This window comes from Hetaerina americana, unplaced genomic scaffold (genome assembly GCF_022747635.1).
Source record: "Hetaerina americana unplaced genomic scaffold, ioHetAmer1.1.p SCAF_6, whole genome shotgun sequence".
Lineage (NCBI taxonomy): Eukaryota > Metazoa > Arthropoda > Insecta > Odonata > Calopterygidae > Hetaerina > Hetaerina americana.
This window is the reverse complement of record NW_027287205.1, coordinates 54,051,317-54,074,615: the sequence shown is the minus strand read 5'-3', so window position 1 is coordinate 54,074,615 and position 23,299 is coordinate 54,051,317. Positions and strand designations below refer to the sequence as shown.

Below are 23,299 nucleotides of genomic sequence, written 5' to 3'. Positions count from 1 at the left end.
TTCTTCTTTCCTTTACTCATCGCTTATTATCTCATGTTCGCCCATAGTTTCACCCATATTTTGCCTGATAACTTCAACAAAACTTATTTCCTTCATAGTTTTCATGCTTCACACGTATTCGTCAAGCGTACATATTTATTCTTTTCTCAAAGGTGCCACAGCTCTGAACTAAAATGTTTTTCTAATGCATGAAACCTTGACAATGCTTTATGAGTATATTAAAAATATAACTCATTGTGGCTTTATTATAAATTGTGCAGATTCAATGTTTCCTTTAGTTATACGGACAATAATATTTTGACTCAATAAACAGGGTGCGTTCCAAAAGTAGTGCAATTAAATTTCCCACGCCGCTGCTATTGGTTGAATTTAGATCAAATTACTTGAAGTATGTGGGATAGGTGCTAATATTTGCCGTGAAATCAGTCTCAATGCTCTTAAAGTTGTAAAAGCGGCAGGATGTCAGTTATTATAAGCCCCTGCGCGCCAACCGTGTCACGAAAGATCAACCGAGCGGAAATTTCAAGTGAACTTTTGCAACGTATTGAAAATGAACCTGATTATTTGTTTGTCATCACTAGTGATGAAACCTGGATTTTTAATATGACCCAGAAACAAAACGCCAAATCTCTAAGTGGCACACTGACCAGTCCCCCAAGTCCATAAAAGCAAGAATGAGCAAATCATAAGCGAAAACAATACTCATTGTCTTTATCGACAAGAAAGGAGTGCTCCATAAGGAGTTTGTTCCTCTAGGGCATACAGTTAACACTGCCTGCTATGGGGATGTACTGGAAGGACTTCGAAAAAGGGTCATCAGGACGAGAAAATATACGAGGGTCATCCGGAAAGTAGTACCCGTTCGTGAAATAAAGACACAAAAGTAAATATTAACAAACATAAAAAATTTTATTTGAAAGAGGATACTTTAAACTACTTCTCAACATAATCTCCAAGCAAATTAAGGCATTTGTCATAACGTGTGACAAGTTTCTGTATTCCTGCTGCATAGTCCTTCGCCGCCAGCTCATTGAGATACGCGAGGGACCCATCTTGCACAAATGTTTGCATAATGCAGATGTTGTTTAACAATTTCATGAACAATTGTTCGAGAAACATTGGGAAAATGCTCACAGATGTCATCAATTGTGACGCGCCGATCGTTCCTCACGAATTCGTCAACTGAGCTCACCAGTTGGTCTGTAATGACAGACGGTCTCCCCGAACGCTCATCGTCGTGTGTGTTCCCCCTCCCCATGTTGAAGTTGCGACACCACCGCCGAACAGACGACTCGTCCATTACATTGTCTCCATACACCTCCTTTAATTGGCGATGAATATCACATGGGCGAACGTTTCTTGCATTGAGGAATTTAATCACTGCCCTCACTTCACAACTGGCGGCGTTCTCAATTTTTTTAAACATTGTAAACAATCACAGAAACAACACAGGCAATGCTAGCGTCACGCAACTTGGCTCAGAGAAGGCAGACAAGCCACTGAAGCTATCTGACCTCGTCCAGCGGCTACTCGCGTCGTCAGCACTTCATGCGGCACGAACGGGTACTACTTTCCGGATGACCCTCGTATCTCTGCTACCTGGCAACTCCATCACGACAACGCTCTTCGAGTCCGCGAGTTCCTGGCCAAACACCAGATGCCAACGCTACCCCATCCCCCCTATAGCCCTGATGTCAACCCAGCAGGCTTCTTTATGTTCCCTTGGATTAAGGCAGCAATGAAAGGAACCCGTTTTTCGTTCATAGAAGAGATCCGAACAGCCGTGACGCAGACCTTGCGAGAGGTCCCCAAAGACACCTTCCAGGGCGCGTACCGGTCATGACAAAGTCGTTGAAAAAATTTGTAGACGCCCAAGGAATATCCTTTGAAGAATTTTAAGTGTTTGTGAATCTGTTTAATAAATTACTTTAAAAACATAAAAGCATTACTTTTGGAACGCCCTGCAATGATATAAAGCTCTTGCTGTCTCTGTAACTGCGTTGGAGTTAATTTTACCGTATTATTACTTCCGATCTTTTAATATTTACCTAATGATATATCTTCTAAAAAAGGACCTATTGATTCTCAAATTTGGTCCAAACAAGAAAAGGTTTCTTTTGAAACGATAAAACAATATCTTCATGAAATTTAAGGGAAGCGATGACTTAAGAAAGTTATGTATATACAGATTGAGATGAAAAAGGAACGAATATTTAAATGATACTGGTGCAATGAGGAGCTAGCTTACTGCATAAGTATGACTAACACAAGCAAGGGCAAGTCAAATAAGTAAAGATAAAGTAAAATTATTTAACATTTAATAGTACAAAGTATTGTGAAATTATATTAGAAAAACACGAATTCCTGAACATAATGTATATAAGTACATGTAGTTGTGTACTTAAAATTATTATTCCACATCATTATTTTAGATTTATTAATGTACTTATTTACGGAATGTTGCCGTTTCATGATACTATTAAAAACAAATGTTCTGTAGAAATATCCAATCCTTAACATTGGCACTAACTTAACTTTTAAATTCGTTAACGTTTACGGTTAATGAATGAAGAAAATATTTGTAATGAAAATAAATACAATATATTCACGGACATTTAAAAAAATACTGTTAAGAACAAATGAAAATGACTAACCCCTAACTAATACGATATTCTGCAAAACCTGAATTGCCAGGAGAGAGAGAGTGTTCATCTACCTACACGTTAGGCTAGGAAACCTCCAGGCAATGGCGCGATAAAACTCTAGCAGACAGAGACGGATACAGGACATTTTAGTATTTTATAAAGTTGACTGTTGTGAGGTGAAATTATAAGTTATGAAATATCAATTTCGATGATAAGATAAGAATATTTTACTTTTGGGTGCATGATGCAACTAAAGTCAATTGGTAACAGTGTTTCACAGAGCAAATGTTCCCAAATATGGATGTTCTTAAGTTAAATTTTACTCGCTATGGCAGGGAAAATATTCCTTAAAAGCAATTAATAACAAAATAATTAAAGCTTTAATTTAGCTCAAATAAGTTATTTCGTTTTCCTGTTTCATAGTTAAATCTCCTCTCGATAATTATTTCTAAAATGAATGTAAAAGATTTTTTGCTTATGATTTGTTAATTATATTTAATTAGCTAGAGTGATTAAAGTTCACAGGCCTTAAAAAAACAATAAACCGCTCCAGCGAGATGAAAACGAACGTAAGAGAATGAAAAAATAAACTTATTTAAGTAAAATGTGATAATATCAAATTTTTCATGAATAACTAACCTAAAGTTTATATGCAAGCAAAACAGTCCAAAACGGTGCGTGTTTGCTGTCGCCACACTTTTGCGGAACGCTCGGTCACTGACCCTATTCATATATAAAGAAAAGGTAAAAACCTAGAGAAGGGTGATTTTCTGAACTTATTGCAAGATACTTGAGGAAATTCGAAGAATATGGATTTATATCCTTTAATAGGAATGATTACTCCCCAAAAATGGTGTAAAAATGGCAAACACTTTCAGGAATCCGCCACGACAACTCATGAAGCCAATTGCTGTTAAACCAACCACTACAAGATCCCGCATGATTTTTTCAAATGATGATTAAAAAATCGTGGCTGAGATAGTTTTTGTTCTTACTAGCTATACATAGTACCACGTACGCTACTTATAAAATATGTCAAACCACGAAATTATATAAATTTTTATAATTTATACAGCAAGTTTCCTTTAACTCGTTTGACGAAATTTAGTTGTCACAGCAAGCCTTTTACCATGTTTGTAGCCTTTTCTCACTTGCATGTCTATTTTAAAACATCACCTTCCTTTCAAAGAGGTGACCGGGTTGTGAAAACATCGTTGTAAAAAGTAGTAAAAGCATTGGATGGCGATACAAGACTCTTGTTTCACAGTGTTAATGGATCACTGTCATCTCTTTAAGGTCGGATGAAAGGTCAATACTATTCTGTTTCCTAGCTTGCAAAGACGATTGCACCCATCAAAAACTATTTCAGTGACTTGCCAAAATCTCACAAGCAGCTGCCGCGGCTACAACCACTTTTTCTCTTTTCGGAAGTAATAATTTAACTCTGCATGATATTGGGAGATGAGAAATCAACGAGATGCCAAGATAAATCAAATAAAAATTAACTGCCAAATACGCCAATATAAGGAATTTTATCCCTTGATAATTGATGATAAAACCATTTGGAATACCACCTTGAATCTCCCCAAAATAAAATGAGTCGGAGAGGCTAACGGGCAGTTACCCAACACCCACGTGGCGTCATGTGAGGTAAGATTCACACGTAAATGTACACTTTACATAATGTGACTGAAGTGATAAGTAGGTAATATAGTGAACAATATCTTATTTAATAGGCATGATCCTTTGAAATGAAATTCACATGAAAAGCTATGGTACACTTTTAGTGGCTCTGCTATAAACATTTTTGTACAAAAAATTACGAACTTGTTTTTATCGATCCGAATCAAGAATGCCCTTGCTAAGCCAATGCTTCGTTCAACTTTCACCCACTGATTTCAAAGATCGAAAATTTTAGTCAAAGCAAAAATTTAAATCAAAATGGAACATCCGCCGAGTAGTCTAATGCATACTCAACATTTTCCGCTCCTTCTTAGAAAAACAGCATCACTAAATCCCAGATATTGATCGTAGCCCTTGCCCAACCACCAGGTAAACTAGGGTCAATTTTTATTTTTTTATAATGGTCCTTCATTTTACTTTTCGGCATGGGAGCACTCAGCCGAGAAGCTTGCCGTAAGCGACGTCGAAGACGAGAGCGGTGGACGGAGTCAAGGCTCCCATTCATCAGCCTAGGGAACACGCGAAGTAGGCAGTTTCGACACGGTAGAAGTCCGCCAACCCTCCCCTCGGAGGGGTTATGGTGAAGAGTATCGGTACATCTATATCTGTCAGGTGTGCGCGACTGGAACGTGGGGCTCGAGTCCAGACAAGGGGGAAGGAATACGTGAGTCCTAATTCAAATGTCAAAGGATTTTATCGGGACAATTTTGACACTCCTTTCCCCTCCACCAGTCCTGCGGATCTTGTCCGCACTCCAACGTCCCCTCAATCTTCACTCTCAGTACTTGACGCGGGGGTAAGAGGTTGTGATCTATTGCGATAAATGTATTGATTACGACACGATTTATTCCATAGGCAACATCGATTTGGTAATCGGTAGGATACATCGTATGGGAACGTAAATGATATGCTACGAACTGAATTTGAGAGGCATGTGGCATTTAATTTTTTCGACACAAAATATAAGGAAATGAAAAACGAGTGTCGAAATTTAAGAAAAGATATGAACATCCGTATAATAAAAAAACAAATCGCTCGCGAAGCTGGCTTGGCAATTACGCACAGGAGTTGACTACGGTAATATAAATTGTTATTTTCAACATTCATTAATTACATTAATTACATATCATGCATTTTAATGACACTGTAATTTTAACAGGCATAAAATACACGTATTTTAATGTACAAGCAGAGTAAGATACCTGGGGCTAATTTACCTTCATTAAAGGTCAGTTTCCAGGTCATCAAAAGCCATGTTAAATGTAATGTGAAACTATCAAATACAAAAAGGTGCTACACTTGTTACTTATCCACCTGTGAAGGTGGATAAGTAACAAGTGTAGCACCTTTTATTTCCATTAGTAAATTCTGTGCATGCAAGTTTAAAGTGCTTGTAAGCTGACCTGTAGCTTTGAGAAAGGGCCCCTGATCTTTTATATTTAAGTGTTTGTTAATTGAAATGTACCTTATAAATCGCTACAGAAAATTACTGATTGTAATGCATCGGAATATGTTTATCTCCACAAATTTTTAAACCATCCATGAATACAGGAGTCGACTCTTTTATGAGTTTTTTGAATGGATAACTTTTACGAGTTTCATATTCTCTCCCAATACCATTCACTATCGATCACAGAGGATTTCGATATTTAGATGGAGTGGGCAACGTCATGGTCGCAACACATGATGAGTTTGTATGAGCGACTACAATTATTTTGAAAAAAAGTGCTGGCACCATATTCATTCTTGGCTACATCACAGGATACTAAGATATAGACACGAACTTTTCGCAAGTTTATTCAATGTGACATGGAATCAATAAAAAAATCAATCACTTAGAAATTGACTACAGTGCCCCAAGCTTGAAAAACATTTGGAAATTTTGATCATGCATTTGAATACTTGAACGGTTTCGATGGTTTACGTATTATTATTTAAAATCAAATATCTTAATGATTATATAAACAAAGTTTTTAATTTTGACGAAGGCTTATGAACGAGTCATATTCTATTGCCATGATTTAATTTCTCAACACCCTTAAAATTGTGGAAATATTTCATGTTTCCGAAAAACACCGATTAACATTTTCCACGTTAGGTGAAACGCATACTGGTGATTCAAAGGAGTCTGAAAACGAAAATAACCTGCTGATCGTGCTCAGTGTTAAGGAGCATGGGAAAATTTTGATCGGTATTTGCTCCAATCGAGATAATTTCGCCAAATCTTATATCCCTTCCGCACATACGTAGGCATGATGCCACTCTTATGGATCACGAAGTAGTATCGCTTTATTTTAATAAGACTTAGCTCGTAACGTGACGCGATGCTCAGTTTCAAACGTTGGGCAAGGGGTGGTGAAGATAGATATACCTACATAACACAGACACACACGCGCTCACCGATCATGAGGTAAAGGGAGTGGACTCGAGGTTGGACTGTGGGTAATAAACACCCCAGGGAGGCCTTTCTATCTCAGAGGGGCGATGGGGTGGGAGGGTAGGGGGACCCGGGGGAAGGATGGAGGGCGATTGATGCATGTCGTCTCCAAGGATTCAGGTGCACGACAGTCATCGCCCAGGAACTTACCCAACCCATCCTTCCCCACTCTCCCCCAAACCCCGTCTAATGTGTCAAAGGCTCTTGCATCTCGTTCTCGAACCACGAGCACGTCGGTGGGGAGTCCGCCACCCCTTCCCACGGATCCCCAAGCTATCTAGCCCTCCCGCTCTCTCCACCCCAAAGGACCACTCCCCCAACACACTGGCTCAATACGCTGAAAGGGCGGGCCGCGGGACTGCCAGCAGACCGTGATGTCACCACCTGCCTGTATGCCACAAAGAAAAATATCTCTCGGCAACTGTAACTCCCCTATCCGTTTCCTGTAAGGAGTTACGAGTAAATGTGTCTCGGAAATTTTGATCCGTGTTTCACTTTTTCATCTGGATTAACGCATAGGTACCAAAACCATACATTTTATAGTGGTTTGCGGTAGTATATGACCAAAATTTAAGTCTTCAAAAATTCTCAATTTTCTCTTAGTCATGTCTTTCATATTACATATTTTACATATGCAATTTCGTATAAATGAGGAGAAATGATTATTTTTCTGCCAAATGAAAAACATGACTTGCAAAGTATTAAAGATATTAATAACACAGAATTTAAGAATATTTGGAGAAAATAAATCTTAAACCGCTTGGAATCAAATATATTTTATTTTGAAAAAATATTTAAAAATTCAGAATATTTGACGATAATATGATAAATGCAGCAATTTCGGATAAAGAAAATTTAATTCAGTTTATACGCTGAGAAATGCATCGTTTTAGGCAAATATTCGACTATTTCATTATTTCGTTTTAGTCATCCGATAAATCGTTTACCATTCCTCCCTAAATGTAGACTATTCTTATAAATTCAATTATCGTTAATTAATAGAAATTTCTCTGTAGCTTTGTTGGTAACGAAAGGGTTGTCATATTATAACAAAAACTTGATGCATACCTCTTTGCTATCACTCCAAAATCTCGATGATTCATTCAGAGAATAATCATCATACTTACAGAAAAGTAAACACAAATACGATCATGGTGAACCCTCGAAATCGTAAAAAATGTAAATTTCAGTGGTATTTTCAACGAAATGTTCCCTCCCACTTAGCAGTGATCAATCAGTATACAAGTATTAAAATCATTCAACTGTTTATATAGTACAAACGTCAGAAAATACAAATAGCTTATAGTGTTGAATACGTATTCGTAGACATACTTACAATCCCACACCTCTGTACTTCCATGGTCACCTATGGCGAAAAACAATCAAGTTCCACCACTTCTACCAAACTCCTATATATGTACAAATATTGTACAGTGTTAGCATGAAGTAATAAATATTTCTCTAATGAAACATCAAAAGAAACAAGCAATATGTATTTAGTCTCGAAGTTATATGAAAGGTGGAATTCATCCGTGCATCTGTTACGAATAAATTTAGAGAAGGGATATAAAATGAGCAATCGCTCACTTTTGCCATTTTTCCTACATAAAATCTGATTCACTACTCAAGTCAAAATATATTAGGCCCGAAATTTGGTGATAATTGCCGATATTCGTTTTGAGCCTTGAAATCTCAAATGGCTATGGCTAGTTTCAACATCTCAAATGGCTAATTAACCAAAAATTATTTCCTTGAGAATGTTCTCATGAAAGCACTTAAGGAAGCGTTAGTGGAAAATATCATTTGAAACAAGACTACAAATAAACAAGACACTATATTAGATAATTTTCTCACTATAGTAAATTTCACCACATATACTTTTCCGTTTTCCACCTGAGGTAGTATTGTAATTATAGGCCCTAATTCAACCTCCCCTGCTTTTTATCTCCTTGTTCTATATTTATCTTCTCTCACGAGGGAAGTTTGAGAAGGCAGGAGACTTTCCTCCGATGTCTCATGTCTTCAGCGTCTCCCCTTCTGTCACGCTCGTCTATAAAAGGATCATGACGCTGAGCTCTCCTTTTAGCGTAGCCAAGTTTCTCTAAAATTCACTTTCCATAATGCATGGAAACAAGCGAGTCAGCATTTTTTCTCTTGTTCGGTGCCAATAAAAACTTTTTTTATTTGGTGCATCACGCACCCCTGAATTTTGGTTTTATATGGTTTATACACAAACGATATACGCACAGTCAAACATGGTAGTATTTATTCAAAAGCTAAAGTGTACTTCACATGATTCCAGATGAAAGGATAAAGATAGATATGCGTTTGAAGTTATAAATGAATAATGTGAAATAACAGAACATTTTTGACTTAAACCGTTTTACATGAACTTTTTTTGCAAAATATTTAAAGTCCAACTTAGGAATTGTATAAATATCAGATCAATTATTAAAATTATTCAAAAAATAAACTTCTCTCTGTTGATACTTAAGAGTAACTGAATCATAATCGCTAATCAAAAGATTCAATGCATACGCCTATGCAATGCATACGCCTAACTTACCAATTGCAATCACCTACACACTCTGAATATATTGATTGACATTCGAATTAATGTTTATTGACAGATAATATTCATGATTATAAAAGAGCTAATAATATGTTTCTCACATATATCATTTAATTACTGAAGTAGCTAAAATATCCGGAGAAATTGTATGTGGTAGAAAAATGTCAAATAATTCATAGCAATTAGAATATGTAGCTTAAGATGACGTCTGATTACGACATGTTTGCCCTATATACTATATTTGGTACTTCTAGCATAACATTTAATGGAAAGGATGTGATTTGGATTGATTTCTAGTGATTTTTATTCTTGCATATGATTTTAAGACTTCTGAGACCCTTGTTCACTATAGATCAAATTCAGCCATGTGATGTTGTGCGAAAAAACGTTGTCCATGCAATTAAACCAAACTTTCTGTATTAATTGTAGGTGAGTAACAATTTCTGGTTTAAAAATTGATATAAAAATAATATGACAAGATAATGTAAAATTCATATTATCTGTGACTCTTATTTCGCCGATTACTATTTTGATTACGCTCAGCAAAAAGAAAAAAAACGTGCATTTAAATAACTTTCTATCGGCGTGCATTTTATAGCCTAGTTCATTTTTTATATAATTCTACAATTTACCTAATCTCATATTAATTATACGATGTTTGATGTATCCTCTAGTTGTCAAATGCATGTGTCTATCTAGAAGTCTTTGTTTTGGCCGTCTTTTTCCTGATCGGCACAGGAAAAGTCTCATTTTAATTTGTAAAAAGGGGTCCGCGTATTGTTAATTAGCTTCATTACTTAGCTTTTTTTATCGAGAATCTAGAAAACCAAACGAAATAAGGACAACTCTGTTTTGTTAACCCAGTTCCTTTAACTCGATCTCCTAATTGTAGCAAACACTTGCTGTGTATCTAACAGTAATCCAGCTAATGTGAAAAAACAACTCTTCTTTACTTGTTTAGTACATTTTGCCAAAGGATTTTAATGAATATAGGTCTACATGAGGAGCTAAAAAATGTTCTTTCAATGGTTTAGTTTTAAATTTTGCATAATCGTTAAATATTCTCCTTGCTGATTCATTATCCAAGTCTGCAAATATCGCAGGGACTTTTTCATTTAGTTTCAATGATTTTTAGAATAGGTTTACCTACGCTTCTAATTACAACGATAGTATTCTTGACGATACTTGGTAATGGTATTTATACGGTAGGCTCCCACAATAGGCTTGAGGCGAGCGATCGAAATGGAGTTCGAGTAAGAGAGTATATTTCCCTCAATCTTTATGTCATAGCTATCAACAAAAGATTTATCACAGCAATCAGTTGTCAGCGTTCATAAAATACATTTAAATTAACTATTAATTATTTTATTGCGTATTATTTCACACAAATATTATTCCTTTTTTCGAGTCAAAATTTTGTTGCATTTTTTACGATAGTAAACTCGAATTTAGTCCTACATCGCCAAGTGCTTCCCTGGAGGAAAATTATTGCTAAATTCTCACAAGACGTGCAATTATAAAGAAAAATAATCTTTTCTGAGACCCGAGGAATACATTATTAATAATATAATTTATCTAATTACTGATAACTATGTAATTAGATTGTTTTGCATGCAAAAGCTTAGTATCCTGAAATCTTGAATAACTTTCAATACTTTCTACTTTTAGAAACAATATGAAATCCAAATTCATCAAAATGCTCCCATTTCAGGGGCAACCTGCCGGAATTTCTGCAGGTTTTTCAAGCGAATTAAGTACCTCCAGTGTACAAGATCTCACCAACCCGACCGGCCAAAATTCCGTGATGAATATTCCAAGCGGCTTCGGCCAAAAATAAGCAGAGTCGTTCCGAATAATAACCCGTGGGATGACAAGGGAGGGTGACGGCCGCCGAGACTTTAATAATAAGCGGCTCCCAAGGATTATGCAGACGCAATATGAATGAACTGCGATTCGCTAGTGGAAGTCCCGAAATGAAACAATCGCGCAGGCAGCCTCGAAAACACAGAACTGTTGCGAGGTGGGTCACCAAACCACCGCCATCGCGCGCAGGCTGCGGGTTCTCATTAAATCCTTCGCGTCTCCTCGACGACGAAATCCTTTCAATTCCTCCTCGACAGTTCGAAGAATAAGATTAAACGCTCGATAACCGCCCGCCCCTCCCCTACACTGTCTTCCTGTGAACCTCGAAGCTAGTCGGACTCGAGTGAGATGGTTAGTTTCAAGGATCAAGGTTTGCTACATTCGAGATCGTACGCTGGTTGAAACTTCATGAGCGAGAAAAAGTTTCCCAAGTCTTTTTCCAGGGTTGAATTCGTTCCCAACCTTCACTGATCATCAGCAGCATCCACCCAGGTGAGATGATCCCCTCCCAGAATGTGTTCGATCCGGGATGGTTAGTCTGAACACGTTCCTGCGTTAATTTCTTCTGCTTCCTGAGCTCTCCCAACACGATAAATTTCCTGGCTCAAGACAACTGTCACACATATGGGTCTTAAAATAGCAGAAGATCATGATCACAGTATTTGTAAGGCTCGAAAACTTCCAAAGCGTAATTTATTGTCCCTACTTACGCCTACAGCTAGTTTAAATCAACCTTATGGAGGTTCTTACTTGACGATGGGATTGTAACAACAATTTTTTCACCTCTTAAATATCAATGATGAAATAATGCATCAATTGTACAATATCGTATAAAAATGGTATTAAACTAGCGATACTGTATATGACGACGGATATTAATGTTATATGACTTTCATAAAGGTGTAGCTTCTCTTTAGCTCCACTTGTGGTATATATTGTTTCATTGAAATAAAAATAACATTATATTATTGTAAATAAGACCTAGGTATTTCAAGAATGTTTCAAATGTAAACGAACGAACGTTTTTTGGGTGTTACTCGGGAGAAACCCAGTAGAACTCAACTTAATGCACCAAAATCATGGAAAAATGGCGCAAAAGATTATCTTGGGAAGTTCGTATATTAATCACCTTACACAACAAAACGTACATCACAAATTAGTATCGGTAATCTACCGGTTGATTAGCTTCTGGATGGATAAAAGCTACCAAACGGTACAGTGGCAATTCCCTTACCCCTTCTAACACAACACAAATCAATATATTTCGCTATTATTAGTCCCTGTAAAACCATACCTAATGATTATTCATTTGTTTTCCTTTCTCTCAAATTCATCTTCTCCATCCTTCTCCACACCCATATTTCAAAAGCCTGCAATCTATGTCGATCATCCCGCTTCAATGGCCATGTTTCCGCGCCGTATAAAACTACACTCCATATCAATGTTTTGACGAGCTCTTTCGAGACACGTACACAGCTTCACCTGCTCTACTTTTTGTCAGATTTTAACGATTGGCTTGTGTTTTCTATTTCTCAAAAAAAGGAAAAAATTCGTTTTTTATTTTTATTCTCATCTCAAACCTAACTTTTCAAATGATACGTTGAAATTTTCAAAAATATAGCATAATTGGCTATGAAGTAAGAGCCACCTTAAGTGAAACATTGTGAAATAGTTGTGTTTTTCGCATAAAACAGGCACTAAATTCTTCATGCGGAGGTTTTCCATTCGCATGATCACTGTAAAAGATTTCAAATCCATCCATAATTTTGGATTTGCCTCGGTTTAGGATCAAGTTATGAAAAATTGTATTCGTTTGTAAAGGCGTGACTAACTTTTGTCAGGACTATCAGAATTGGGTACACATGACAGGCTAATCTAGTTTGGATTGATTGTACTTGTCTATGTACCTATTGATGAGAACACACTGCGTAAGATATTACTGGCATAGCCAATAAATTACATGGAATACATCGAACGTTAGTGTGTTGAGCAAATAATTTCACTAAAACCTACCCTAAACCGGTAGACTGCTTATTCATTGGTATTCGGTATATCATTAGCTTCACAATCATTTGCACTGTAAATCTGATTGGTGCATAAATTAACGGGGTGATAATCTCCCCAGATATTTAATTCCGTATTTCTATGCCGGCGACCGTTCTGTGCTCACATTTACAATTCCTCATTCATCTGTATCACACCATGACGTATTAAAATTAATGTGAGTGAATATGCTATACTTATGCGTTTCTGCTTGTAGACTTTGAAAATATGCGGTGCTATTCATTAGGCTAGACATTAGCATTTTGATGTTAGAAAAGAATCATCTATCGTTAATACAATAATGATAGTTAAAATAAATAATGGGAAATGTATTTCCTGTCAGCTATCATATTATATTTATACATTTATCTTGGTATGGAGTTGTCACAGTACGTAGTAATTTTTCGGATTCAGAAATTATAAGATAACAAAGTATGGAATTAGCAATTGGATAGGCAAAACAGCGTACGTGTGCATGTCAGTATAATATCAAACTATTTTTTCCGTACTTGAGACGCAAGATCCAACATTGCAGCTACCTCAAATATTACAGAATAATTATGTTCAAGGGGTTTTCTGATTTAAATACTGATTCGTGACATTTCATACATGTACTTTGAATTTCCAAGTAAAAACCATCCATCGCATGAATTATAACATTTAAGAAAACATTAATACTACAATTGAGCATCAAAAAATGAATTTTTCAAAACTTTACTTTTACTTTAATGCTACAGACATTGTTTTTTCCAACCAACTTTTTACTAAGAAAACTGCGAATTAGTAATAATGAACATTTCGCCCATAAACCATCTGCCTTACTAGAAAAACCTCGTATATAGGATTCAGCCGATGACGAGGAAGGGTACTCACTTATTGTACAACATTAAAAACACATATACATCTTGTCAAACGTCAGACGAGGAGGGTAAAATGCTTCTAGGCGGTCAACGATTGGCAAATGGCGAACTCACGTCTTCAATACAATACTTAATTATCCTCCGGAGATAACGTAAATGTAACGAATAACAAGTTTCGCGAATACTTGGCTGCAGACGATTCGATTACTCCAGATTAAATAATTTCGAGATAGAACATATTTTGAAATGGTTCATAATTAAGCAGACCTACAAAAAATTTAAATGCTCCATTCCATTTAATTTTCTTTGGAATCAGCACAACATTCGTACTGGTTCATCTTTGAAGACAAAAAAGTAAAACACTTAAATAGCTTGTTTTAAAATGAATATTAATTATTTTTTATAAATTTACAATCTGATTAATCGTTTTCTAAAGAAGATTTTCACATTTACGACAATAGTCTAATTAATTTGAGCTCTCAAGCTAAACAGGGCAAATTCACTGATCATCCTAAGTGGCCAAAAAACTGAATTAAACAAACGATAGACATATTTTCCTTTACAATAATTTTAAAAACTTTGGTGTGACAAAAGGTTCATGCTTTTTCACATATAAGTAAATTAATTTTCGTAATATTAATTTTAAAAGTAAAAAAAAAACTAAATCCGTTATCCGCGACCTTATTTCTTGATTATGAGCAACTTTCTCTACCACTTTGTTCCCTTCCAATGAACTCCTATCTTCCCTTATCACACTCCACCCTATCCAACGTGAAATGAATCATTTGTTTTGGAAAACATGTTGGGTAACTTTACAAATTAAGACAGATCTGTCGCAAGCAAAGTTTATTCCAGTAATTTGGCTTAGATTTAATATAATACGAACGAATTACAATTAATTATTTGATTTTATTGTTGGTGCGGTGGGGGAATTACAATTAATTATTTGATTTGATTATTGGTGCAGTAGGGGACTTTGTTAGGAGTCACGGACACTTGGAACTCCTGGTTTATTGTTCAAACCCATGCTGAACCTACTAGCCACATGCAGACATGGGACAAGAGAACCTCGGCAAGGGCATGGAGGTCACTCATCCAAATTCCGTTTAGGTTTTACTCTGCCTGATTTTGGCGGCCTATCGGGGACCGATGAATCAATATGGCCATTTTCTTGCCAACAGGCAATAGTAATTGAGTTTATGGATCTACGAAGGAATTTATATTTCATTTAAGATATTTCACCTATTGAATGTTGCTTTTTGCGCGGTCTGTCCAACTAATTTTTTCGATTCATTACCGCAACCACATCTCAAAAGCCTTGCGGAGAAATGTAATGGATTAATAGCTCTCTGTTGATCTTTCATTTGGACACCTAATGCTGGTTTCAACAATGTAACACTTCCAGCAAGATCACAACATTCGGACTCTCCTTCATAAAAGATTTGCTGAATTTCGTCGTAGGCTTCGTGTGAATGTCTGGTATCTTCGATATGGACTTCTATGATCTGCCAAGCGTAATTCTTCCTCAGAACTCCGACAATCTTGTTGGTGGTTTCAGTTTTGGTGGTTGTAGATCATCATTAACGTAATGATGATCACGTCCCTATCATGAAAACTCTGTACCCGTTTTTCATGATTTAATTGATTGGAAGATGAATTGGTTACTAGATCATCAACAAATCGTTTGCTTTTTAAATTTAATAAGGTTGAACTTTAATGGTCGTTATCACACGATAGTACTTCGAATTTGAAATGTGAATGATCCAAAATATCAATGAAGTAAGACCATATTTTGACAATCATCTAAGTTTATCATATTTATAGCGAGTGAAGCAACGTTCATAACAGAATCCGGTCACGACATTGGTTCGGTTCCCAAGACATTGGAGCAATGTATATTTTTATCCCACACACTTCTATGGCCTCTGCGCCTTCCAGCAAGACAATCTAACGCAATTCTATACACACACTTATTGATTTAAATCGTTTTTTCTGTTTGACAATGAAAGCACTAAATGCACCAATCGGGCGGTTGTTCGAAAGGAAATGGGGTAATGTAAGCGCTTTAGTTTATGCCAGAAGAATTACCAAGAATATTTCAAAAGCACTTTCATTGAATATATTTTCCCACTTAGAATATAAATACGATTCCTTAAATGCTGCTCCTATAAAATGGCCCGGAGAAAACTAAAATATCTTGCATTCCTTCACAGGAGTGAATAGAAATTATCTATATTTTACACTAATGTTTTTCTGGTCAATTCAAATGCGCAGGGTATCAATGATATCCTACATCGAAATTTTACCTTCCACCTGGTTTGCTGGAGGCTAAAATATAAATATCCATACCGCAGTCTTACACAAGGCTAGACTCGAGTCTTTGAATACTGAATTACGAGTAACTCCGGCGTATTAGCCATCATTTGACCATACCAGATTTAATATGCAAAATTATAGATAAATTCAACCGCCAGTGAAGTAAGATGCTTTACTTTTCCACCTTTTTATGGTTAGGAAAAAATTGCACGGCACAAAAGATAATCATAGCATGACAATTTTACCATTTCCGAGGATAATCCTAATAGTGAAGGTTCCAAGACGTTCCCTTAAGAGGATGGAGGAACTTAAAGGAAAATAACTTTTATCTTCATAGATTTTAGGTAAAATTTTCTGAGCTGAGATTACTCACGTACAAAAAACTTAAACAAGTTAAACGGAGAACAATTTTTTTGTCAAATTTAAATGCTTTTAGGAATACATATAATGCGACCATTAACCACTAATTCTCTGCGATTATTATGGATGCAAAGGCTCTTACATACCATCTTAAATTTTTATGGATGGTATAAATAGGTAGTTACTTGTCTCTATTGGGGTTTTAATTTCATTGTATTCCTAATACGTCATTATATTTTATTGCAGTCGTAAACGTAAAATTATGTTTTGAGAAATTGCCTCACAATCACTGTAAAGTGATCAGTTTGTAAATAAATAATTTCATGTTAGTGGACAAGAGGTACTAGCCATTCACTTATGCAATTAGATAATATCTATTTTCAGATTCCAAAGGGGATGTAAGTATCACACCTTCGAACACTTTAACGAAAGTATATTTCTATAACTGCCACATTTTACTTGAAATTGAGCCATCGTGTTTTCTTCCCTCACGTCCTTGCTCCCATCAGAAATTTACGTCAGAAAATTTTCAACTACTAAAATTATGTCGTTAACGATACAGAATCCCATACAATTTCTAATTTTAATCGACTAATTTAGCTGTACATAGATGCATATTACCATCAGTACTTAAAAAACCATGAATAAGAAAGTAACTTATTCTACTAGTTAGACTTTTCCCGAAAAATCCAAGCAATTGTAATTCGAAATCTCATTGCCTCCCACAGCTCCCTTTTCCATGTCACACATTGTGACACGGTAAAGTACCTAATCTTAGAGGGAATAAACTCACTAGGTGTACCATAATGGGTGACTAGTGCGTTAAAACTCAGAATATTAAATGATCACTATTGATTGGTAGCTTAGTCTTACCTTGTCGTAGATTCCGGCACTGGACAGCTCGTTCTCGATGACCATAACGATGATTCCGAACATGCCCATGACCAGCGCGTAGTCGCTTATCCTCTTGCGCTTCTCGAAGAGAGCCTTCCGCCTCCCCAGCCGGTAGCCCACATTCGGCTTGTTGTGCTTGGCCGCCGCCGCCGCGGCAGCCGCGGCCGCCGAAGAGCCGCCCTTCCCGCCCCTCTCCTCCGTGTACTTGGGGTACTCAGAGTGCACGCCGACCAAGGCTATGCCGGCCTCCTCGCTGGCAGTGTCTTTCGTCCCGGAGGCTCCCTTCATGGCCGCTGGGATTGACAGCGTCGAAACGGGCTTCCGCAGCTACAGCGAAACACCGAGAAAGAGAAACGGGAAGAGTAAGCATGGTCAGTGGCCATTTACGATACTCCATCCATTCAATTCTCGAGGAATTCAATGGAGAGTGAAATCTGTGGTTCTAATTGCGGCTATAATCTTCAAGAAGGAACGGTTTCTAAGAGAGGTTACCGGCTGCGCATGATCGCTTGAGCTAATAGCGTTAGACAGGCAATTTGAATTTTAGCTTAAGAGTATTTAGGGTCCTAAATAGAGGTAGAGTGAAATTTGACCTTAATATATCCTTAAAGAAACTGAAAAATGTACGTACGGCATCCGTCGTCTGAACCCTTAATCAGTGTTCTCCACATGATATCCTAACAGCAACAGGGATACTCATGATAATTCCGTCCTGTCGTAATTGGAAAACGGGTTATCATAATAAGAAGCCTGCGAAATCCTCAGTAACTAAAAGGTACCTCACAATGCTAGGCATTTGATTTATCATTGAGACATCTCCTTACATAATAGTACCTTTGGGAACACCTCAAGATTCCAAATCGTGGCATATATTAATCCGCGGAAATGGCAATTCCAAGAAGTGATGTTTAGGTTACCAAAAAGTTTTAAAGTGATAATGTAAGCGCGTACTACATACCCTTTTTATACGCAATTTAAAATAGTTCGTTATAGAAAAACGAATAAAAATATTTCAGGCCCACACTTACGTTTTCAGGTTAATTAAGCTTAAGTACATTAAATGAAGCATTCTTTTAGGAAATAGGATGAGATTAAGTTGTAGAAGAAGGGAATTAAAAGAAAATTAGAAAATGCAGTCTAGTATTTGTGTATTTATATTTATATGTATTTGAATATTAAGGTAAAATGAAAAAAAGAAAATGATTACACAATTGAAGAAGGAACTGTTTTATAAAAATAAAATAATAAAAAAATGTATCAGGAGTTACGTTGAACAAGATAGTTGAAAGAAAGTAATTTCAATAAGAGGAAACACGGACACATATTTTTCAGAACTTAATTCAGGAAAGAATTATCAGTTAAGTAAAAAAAAATGTATCTACGCACCAAATGTTTTTATAATTAGGTATGACTAGTTTCCACGCATCCGCGTCATCCTCGGGTACATTTTACAAGAATTATCAGAATCGTTCAGCTAATGATTCATCGCCTTGAACGCTAAGAAATGTAAATGCACTTTGGCCCTGTAGATAACCAGCAGGATACTTTAATGATAGAGTTCTCTCATAGACGCTACGACATTTCTTACAGTGAATTCTATCGGGTTATGTCGCGCGAAGAAATATATACCTTAACGTTCATCTTGCGAAGACCCTTCTGCCTGTTTCCGGAAGAAAGAAGTAGTGGATGTGTGATAGGAGAAAACTCAGCCAACCGCTGCACAAAGCTATCAAGGAGACACTGGATGAGAGGAGGGTCAAATGCGGAGAACCTTAGTTAGCCTTCATCGAGGATGGGAAGTCACAATTGGGAATGCTCGGTAAATGAGACCAAGGACGGGAATAAAAAACAGGGGAACGATGACAGTTAAACGAGAATGTTTGTTAGAAAAAAAAGGCTATAAACCAGCGAATGTAAAAGGCGGAGGTCCGAAGCAGATGGATGACTAATGCAATAATGCCCCTTAATCTCTCCCTCCACCAACATCTACAAAAGCAAAAAAATGTAAGTTTTAATGTTTCCAGAATATTTAATTTTGCAAATGAGATAAAATTAACTACGCCTACATCCTCCGTTATAATAGCATTATGCTAGGGATATTCACTATTGCCTGTTCTTTTGAAAGTATTAGGAAATTAGTATGATAGGTTCAAGAGGAGAAAAAATCTAAAAAAAAATGTTTTGACGATTTCGAGAAGGAAGAAGACAAAGTTAAAACTGGATGGCAGAAACTAATGCAGGCGGAATATTTAATCTAAGTTAGATGTGTTACGGACCAAGAGAGTCAAGGAAGTAGAGACATAGTAAGAAGAAGAATTGCGTCAGGTAAAGAGCTTTTCACAAGGAGGAGGAAATTGATGACAGGGACGATGATTAAGAATGCTAAGAAAGGACTCGTCAAAACTTTGATTTGTAGCGTGGTTTTGTACGACGTGGAACCATGGCCATTGAAGCATGAAGTTAGGTGTAGATTCAAGATATTTTAATGTGTGATTGGAAAAGTATGAAAAAGGTGAAATACTTGTAGACAACAAGGAAATCAAACGAGGAAGTGTTAGGCATGGTAAGGGATGAGAGAGGGCTATTGGAAGAAATCTGAAGGAGAAATATGGATGCGTGCCTGAGAATTTTGATTGTAAAAGTGATATTAGAGACCAAAGAGAGGACGTAAAGCAAACCAGGAAGGGGTAGAAATAGGATAGGCATGCTAGATGGAATAAAAAGAGGAAGGGAATATGCCGCATTGGCAAAAATCTTTGCAAAGTGTCGGATGTAAGATTGTGCCTAGTTAGGTAAGGCTAAGAAATACAGACATGTTAATTATGAGTCCATCTAAACCCAATCACATCCGTGTGACTTTCGTAGAATATATATGTTTTCATGTGCATATCATATAATAATGAGTACATACACACGTTAATAACCCATGTGAATACTTGTATACACACAGACACATTCGTACACGAAAACCCGCCCAATGGTGAATACATATTTATTCATATGGATGTTAATATAAGGAAAAGAGAGAAACGCATGCAAAGACGAACACAGGAATGATGGTGAAGGTGGAATCGAGAGATTACAAGCGCAAAGAGTTTCAAGAGTTTCCTGGACCTCGACTTTGACCATGGATATTCGACTTACCGGGTCGATACTCTTAACCACTTGATTTATAGAGGAAACGTTAATGACACTGAAATCTACTTAGGGTTTAAACAGCCAACCGCCCCGATTCCTGTGTTCGTCTTTTATGTGTGTTCCTATTCCTTTTCCTGATATCCATATTCATGTGAATTATATATTTATATATACACATACTATATACAAATATATAAATATATATACACACACACAATGAAAGGATAGCAGGGAAAGCAATGATAAAGTGTCATAAAGAGGATAGGAACAGTGCTACTTTGGTGGGTGAAAGAGCTCAAAATTTCTCCTAAGGGCATACGCTTGGAAATCCTTAGTTACCCAGCTATTACAATATAAACATTTCTCCGAGCACATATTTCAATATCTTAAATTGAAATTGATATTATTTGTTAGTACTTAATTTTTGAATAACAAATTCTCTCAGATAGCCTATTTTACACTTGCAAATTTAAGGGTGCCAAAAGTGACTGTCAAGCAGAAAAATGAATATTATCTTTATAGTTTTGTGCTCTACTTTTGGCTATTACAAATACGGCCAATTTTTATTTTATTTTCATATTCAATTTTGTAAAACGTTCTACAAATTCCTGGAAATTTAAATCATATTTCCCTTGTTTTTCAGTCATCTACAAGATACGTCCTAACACATAGAGAGGAATATTTTAGGCATGTTAATCGAATCAAGGGTTCCACTGCTAGAATTTCACACCATGCATGGTCGCGGAATATATTTGTAATCACAGCATACGGTTTTAGGACGCAGGAATTAATCTTCGATCACTAGAAGCAATTTAAAAAAGTTATATTTTTAAATAAATTGACATCAGGAGTTACACGAATGCTGTGTTTCTTGGATGAGCCGTTTGAGTTATGTAACCAGAGCTGAAATATTCCTTCCGGTTTTGGTTTTCGTTCGTGGAACATTAAGTCCAACAACATTTTGCATCCCATTTTGGTAAACAGTCATTATTTCCTTAGCCCTTTTTTGTTTCAATTTTTTTATATTTACTTCAGATTTTCTCCCATCCATCATCTTATCATATATTCCTCCTTGAAAAGCTCCATTTTCTCTATCCTCCATCCCCTAATCTAAAAAACTCCATATTCATCCTAATCTATTCAAACTCAAGCTTATGATCAAAACATTGCATCATAATATTTCTTGCTGTTTATTAGGCCTCTACTCCGGAGCAAACGCAAAATACAAATGTTAATACAGATACATTAAAAAAAGGTTGTTTTTGTTTTAACCAGAAAATAAAAACTTTTTCCATAATTCTATCTGTGCAAAGATATCAGTGGGAAGATGCATAAGCCCTCACAAGCTTTTGGGGGCCATTATTTTATGTATCCACCGACCTCGAGAGAATTTCTCCAGAATATTAAGAATTGTTCTATTTTAAATTTACCTACTATTTTTGTCATGTTTAAATCTATGAAGCATAGCCAGCAATAAGATTAATTGAAAGTTAAATGTCTTACAGTGCCTAATGACCTTACAAAATCATTATCAGACGGTAATGAAAATGGATAACTTTTAGCATGAAATATAATAGGTACTGGCTATTTTTAAATTGTCACTTTTCCAGAACCTATGTTAGTAACAAAATAATTATGACTCACTTTAAGACTGACATCCAAGAAAAAAGACCATCAAATATATTCTATAAAGTTTGCATCTGAGGCATTAAAATATTGCTATAAACCTAGAACCATGAAAGCCTCAAGGAAAAAATGCGTCAGGAAATATTTTAAAATCACACGTGTCCCACTGAGTGACTCATTGATTGACTGACTGACAGAATCCACCACGTTATGGCAATACGTTCATTATAATTTAAAAATTCGATACCCATTCATGCGTGGAGATCCACGAGAAGTGCTGCTCAATTGTTTCCCAAAATATTTAATATATCAAACTAATCAATGTTTTGTGTTTGAAAGCAAATGAAACATAAATTGGGACACCTTGACAAATTTAGGTCTTCTGAATTAAAAAAATTTAGTTGAATTAATTCCACAAATTGTTCTTTAAATTATCACAAGCTATACTGGCACACGCTCAGGCGCACACACAAACATATGCATACAATATATATATATATACACACATATATATATGTGTGTATATATATATACACACATATATATGTGTGTATATATATATATATATATATATATATGTGTGTGTATATATATATATATATATATATATATGTGTATATATATACATACATATGTGTATATATATATATATATATATATATATATATATATATATATATATATATATATATATATATATATATGGGTCACGGTGATTTCTAAAAAGCTGTACATTGATTTATCAATTTCTTTAAATAAAAGGAGTAACTAGCTTAAAAACAGGATTGCTCGCTTTCTGTCAAACAAGAATTATAACTAAGGAATAATATTCTGCGTTAGTCAGGAGGCGCAAAAATTCTTA

At 36.1% G+C, this 23,299-nt stretch overlaps 1 protein-coding gene across 2 annotated transcripts in view; it reads right to left on the bottom strand.

Moving 5' to 3' along the window:
• Positions 1–23,299, bottom strand: part of SK (small conductance calcium-activated potassium channel) — a 680,277-nt gene that overhangs the window by 497,067 nt on the left and 159,911 nt on the right. For both annotated transcript variants that reach the window (XM_071593450.1, XM_071593449.1), the window contains exon 2: positions 17,653–18,000. In XM_071593450.1, coding sequence (XP_071449551.1) covers positions 17,653–18,000 — 348 coding nt within the window. The remainder of the gene's footprint in view (positions 1–17,652; positions 18,001–23,299) is intronic.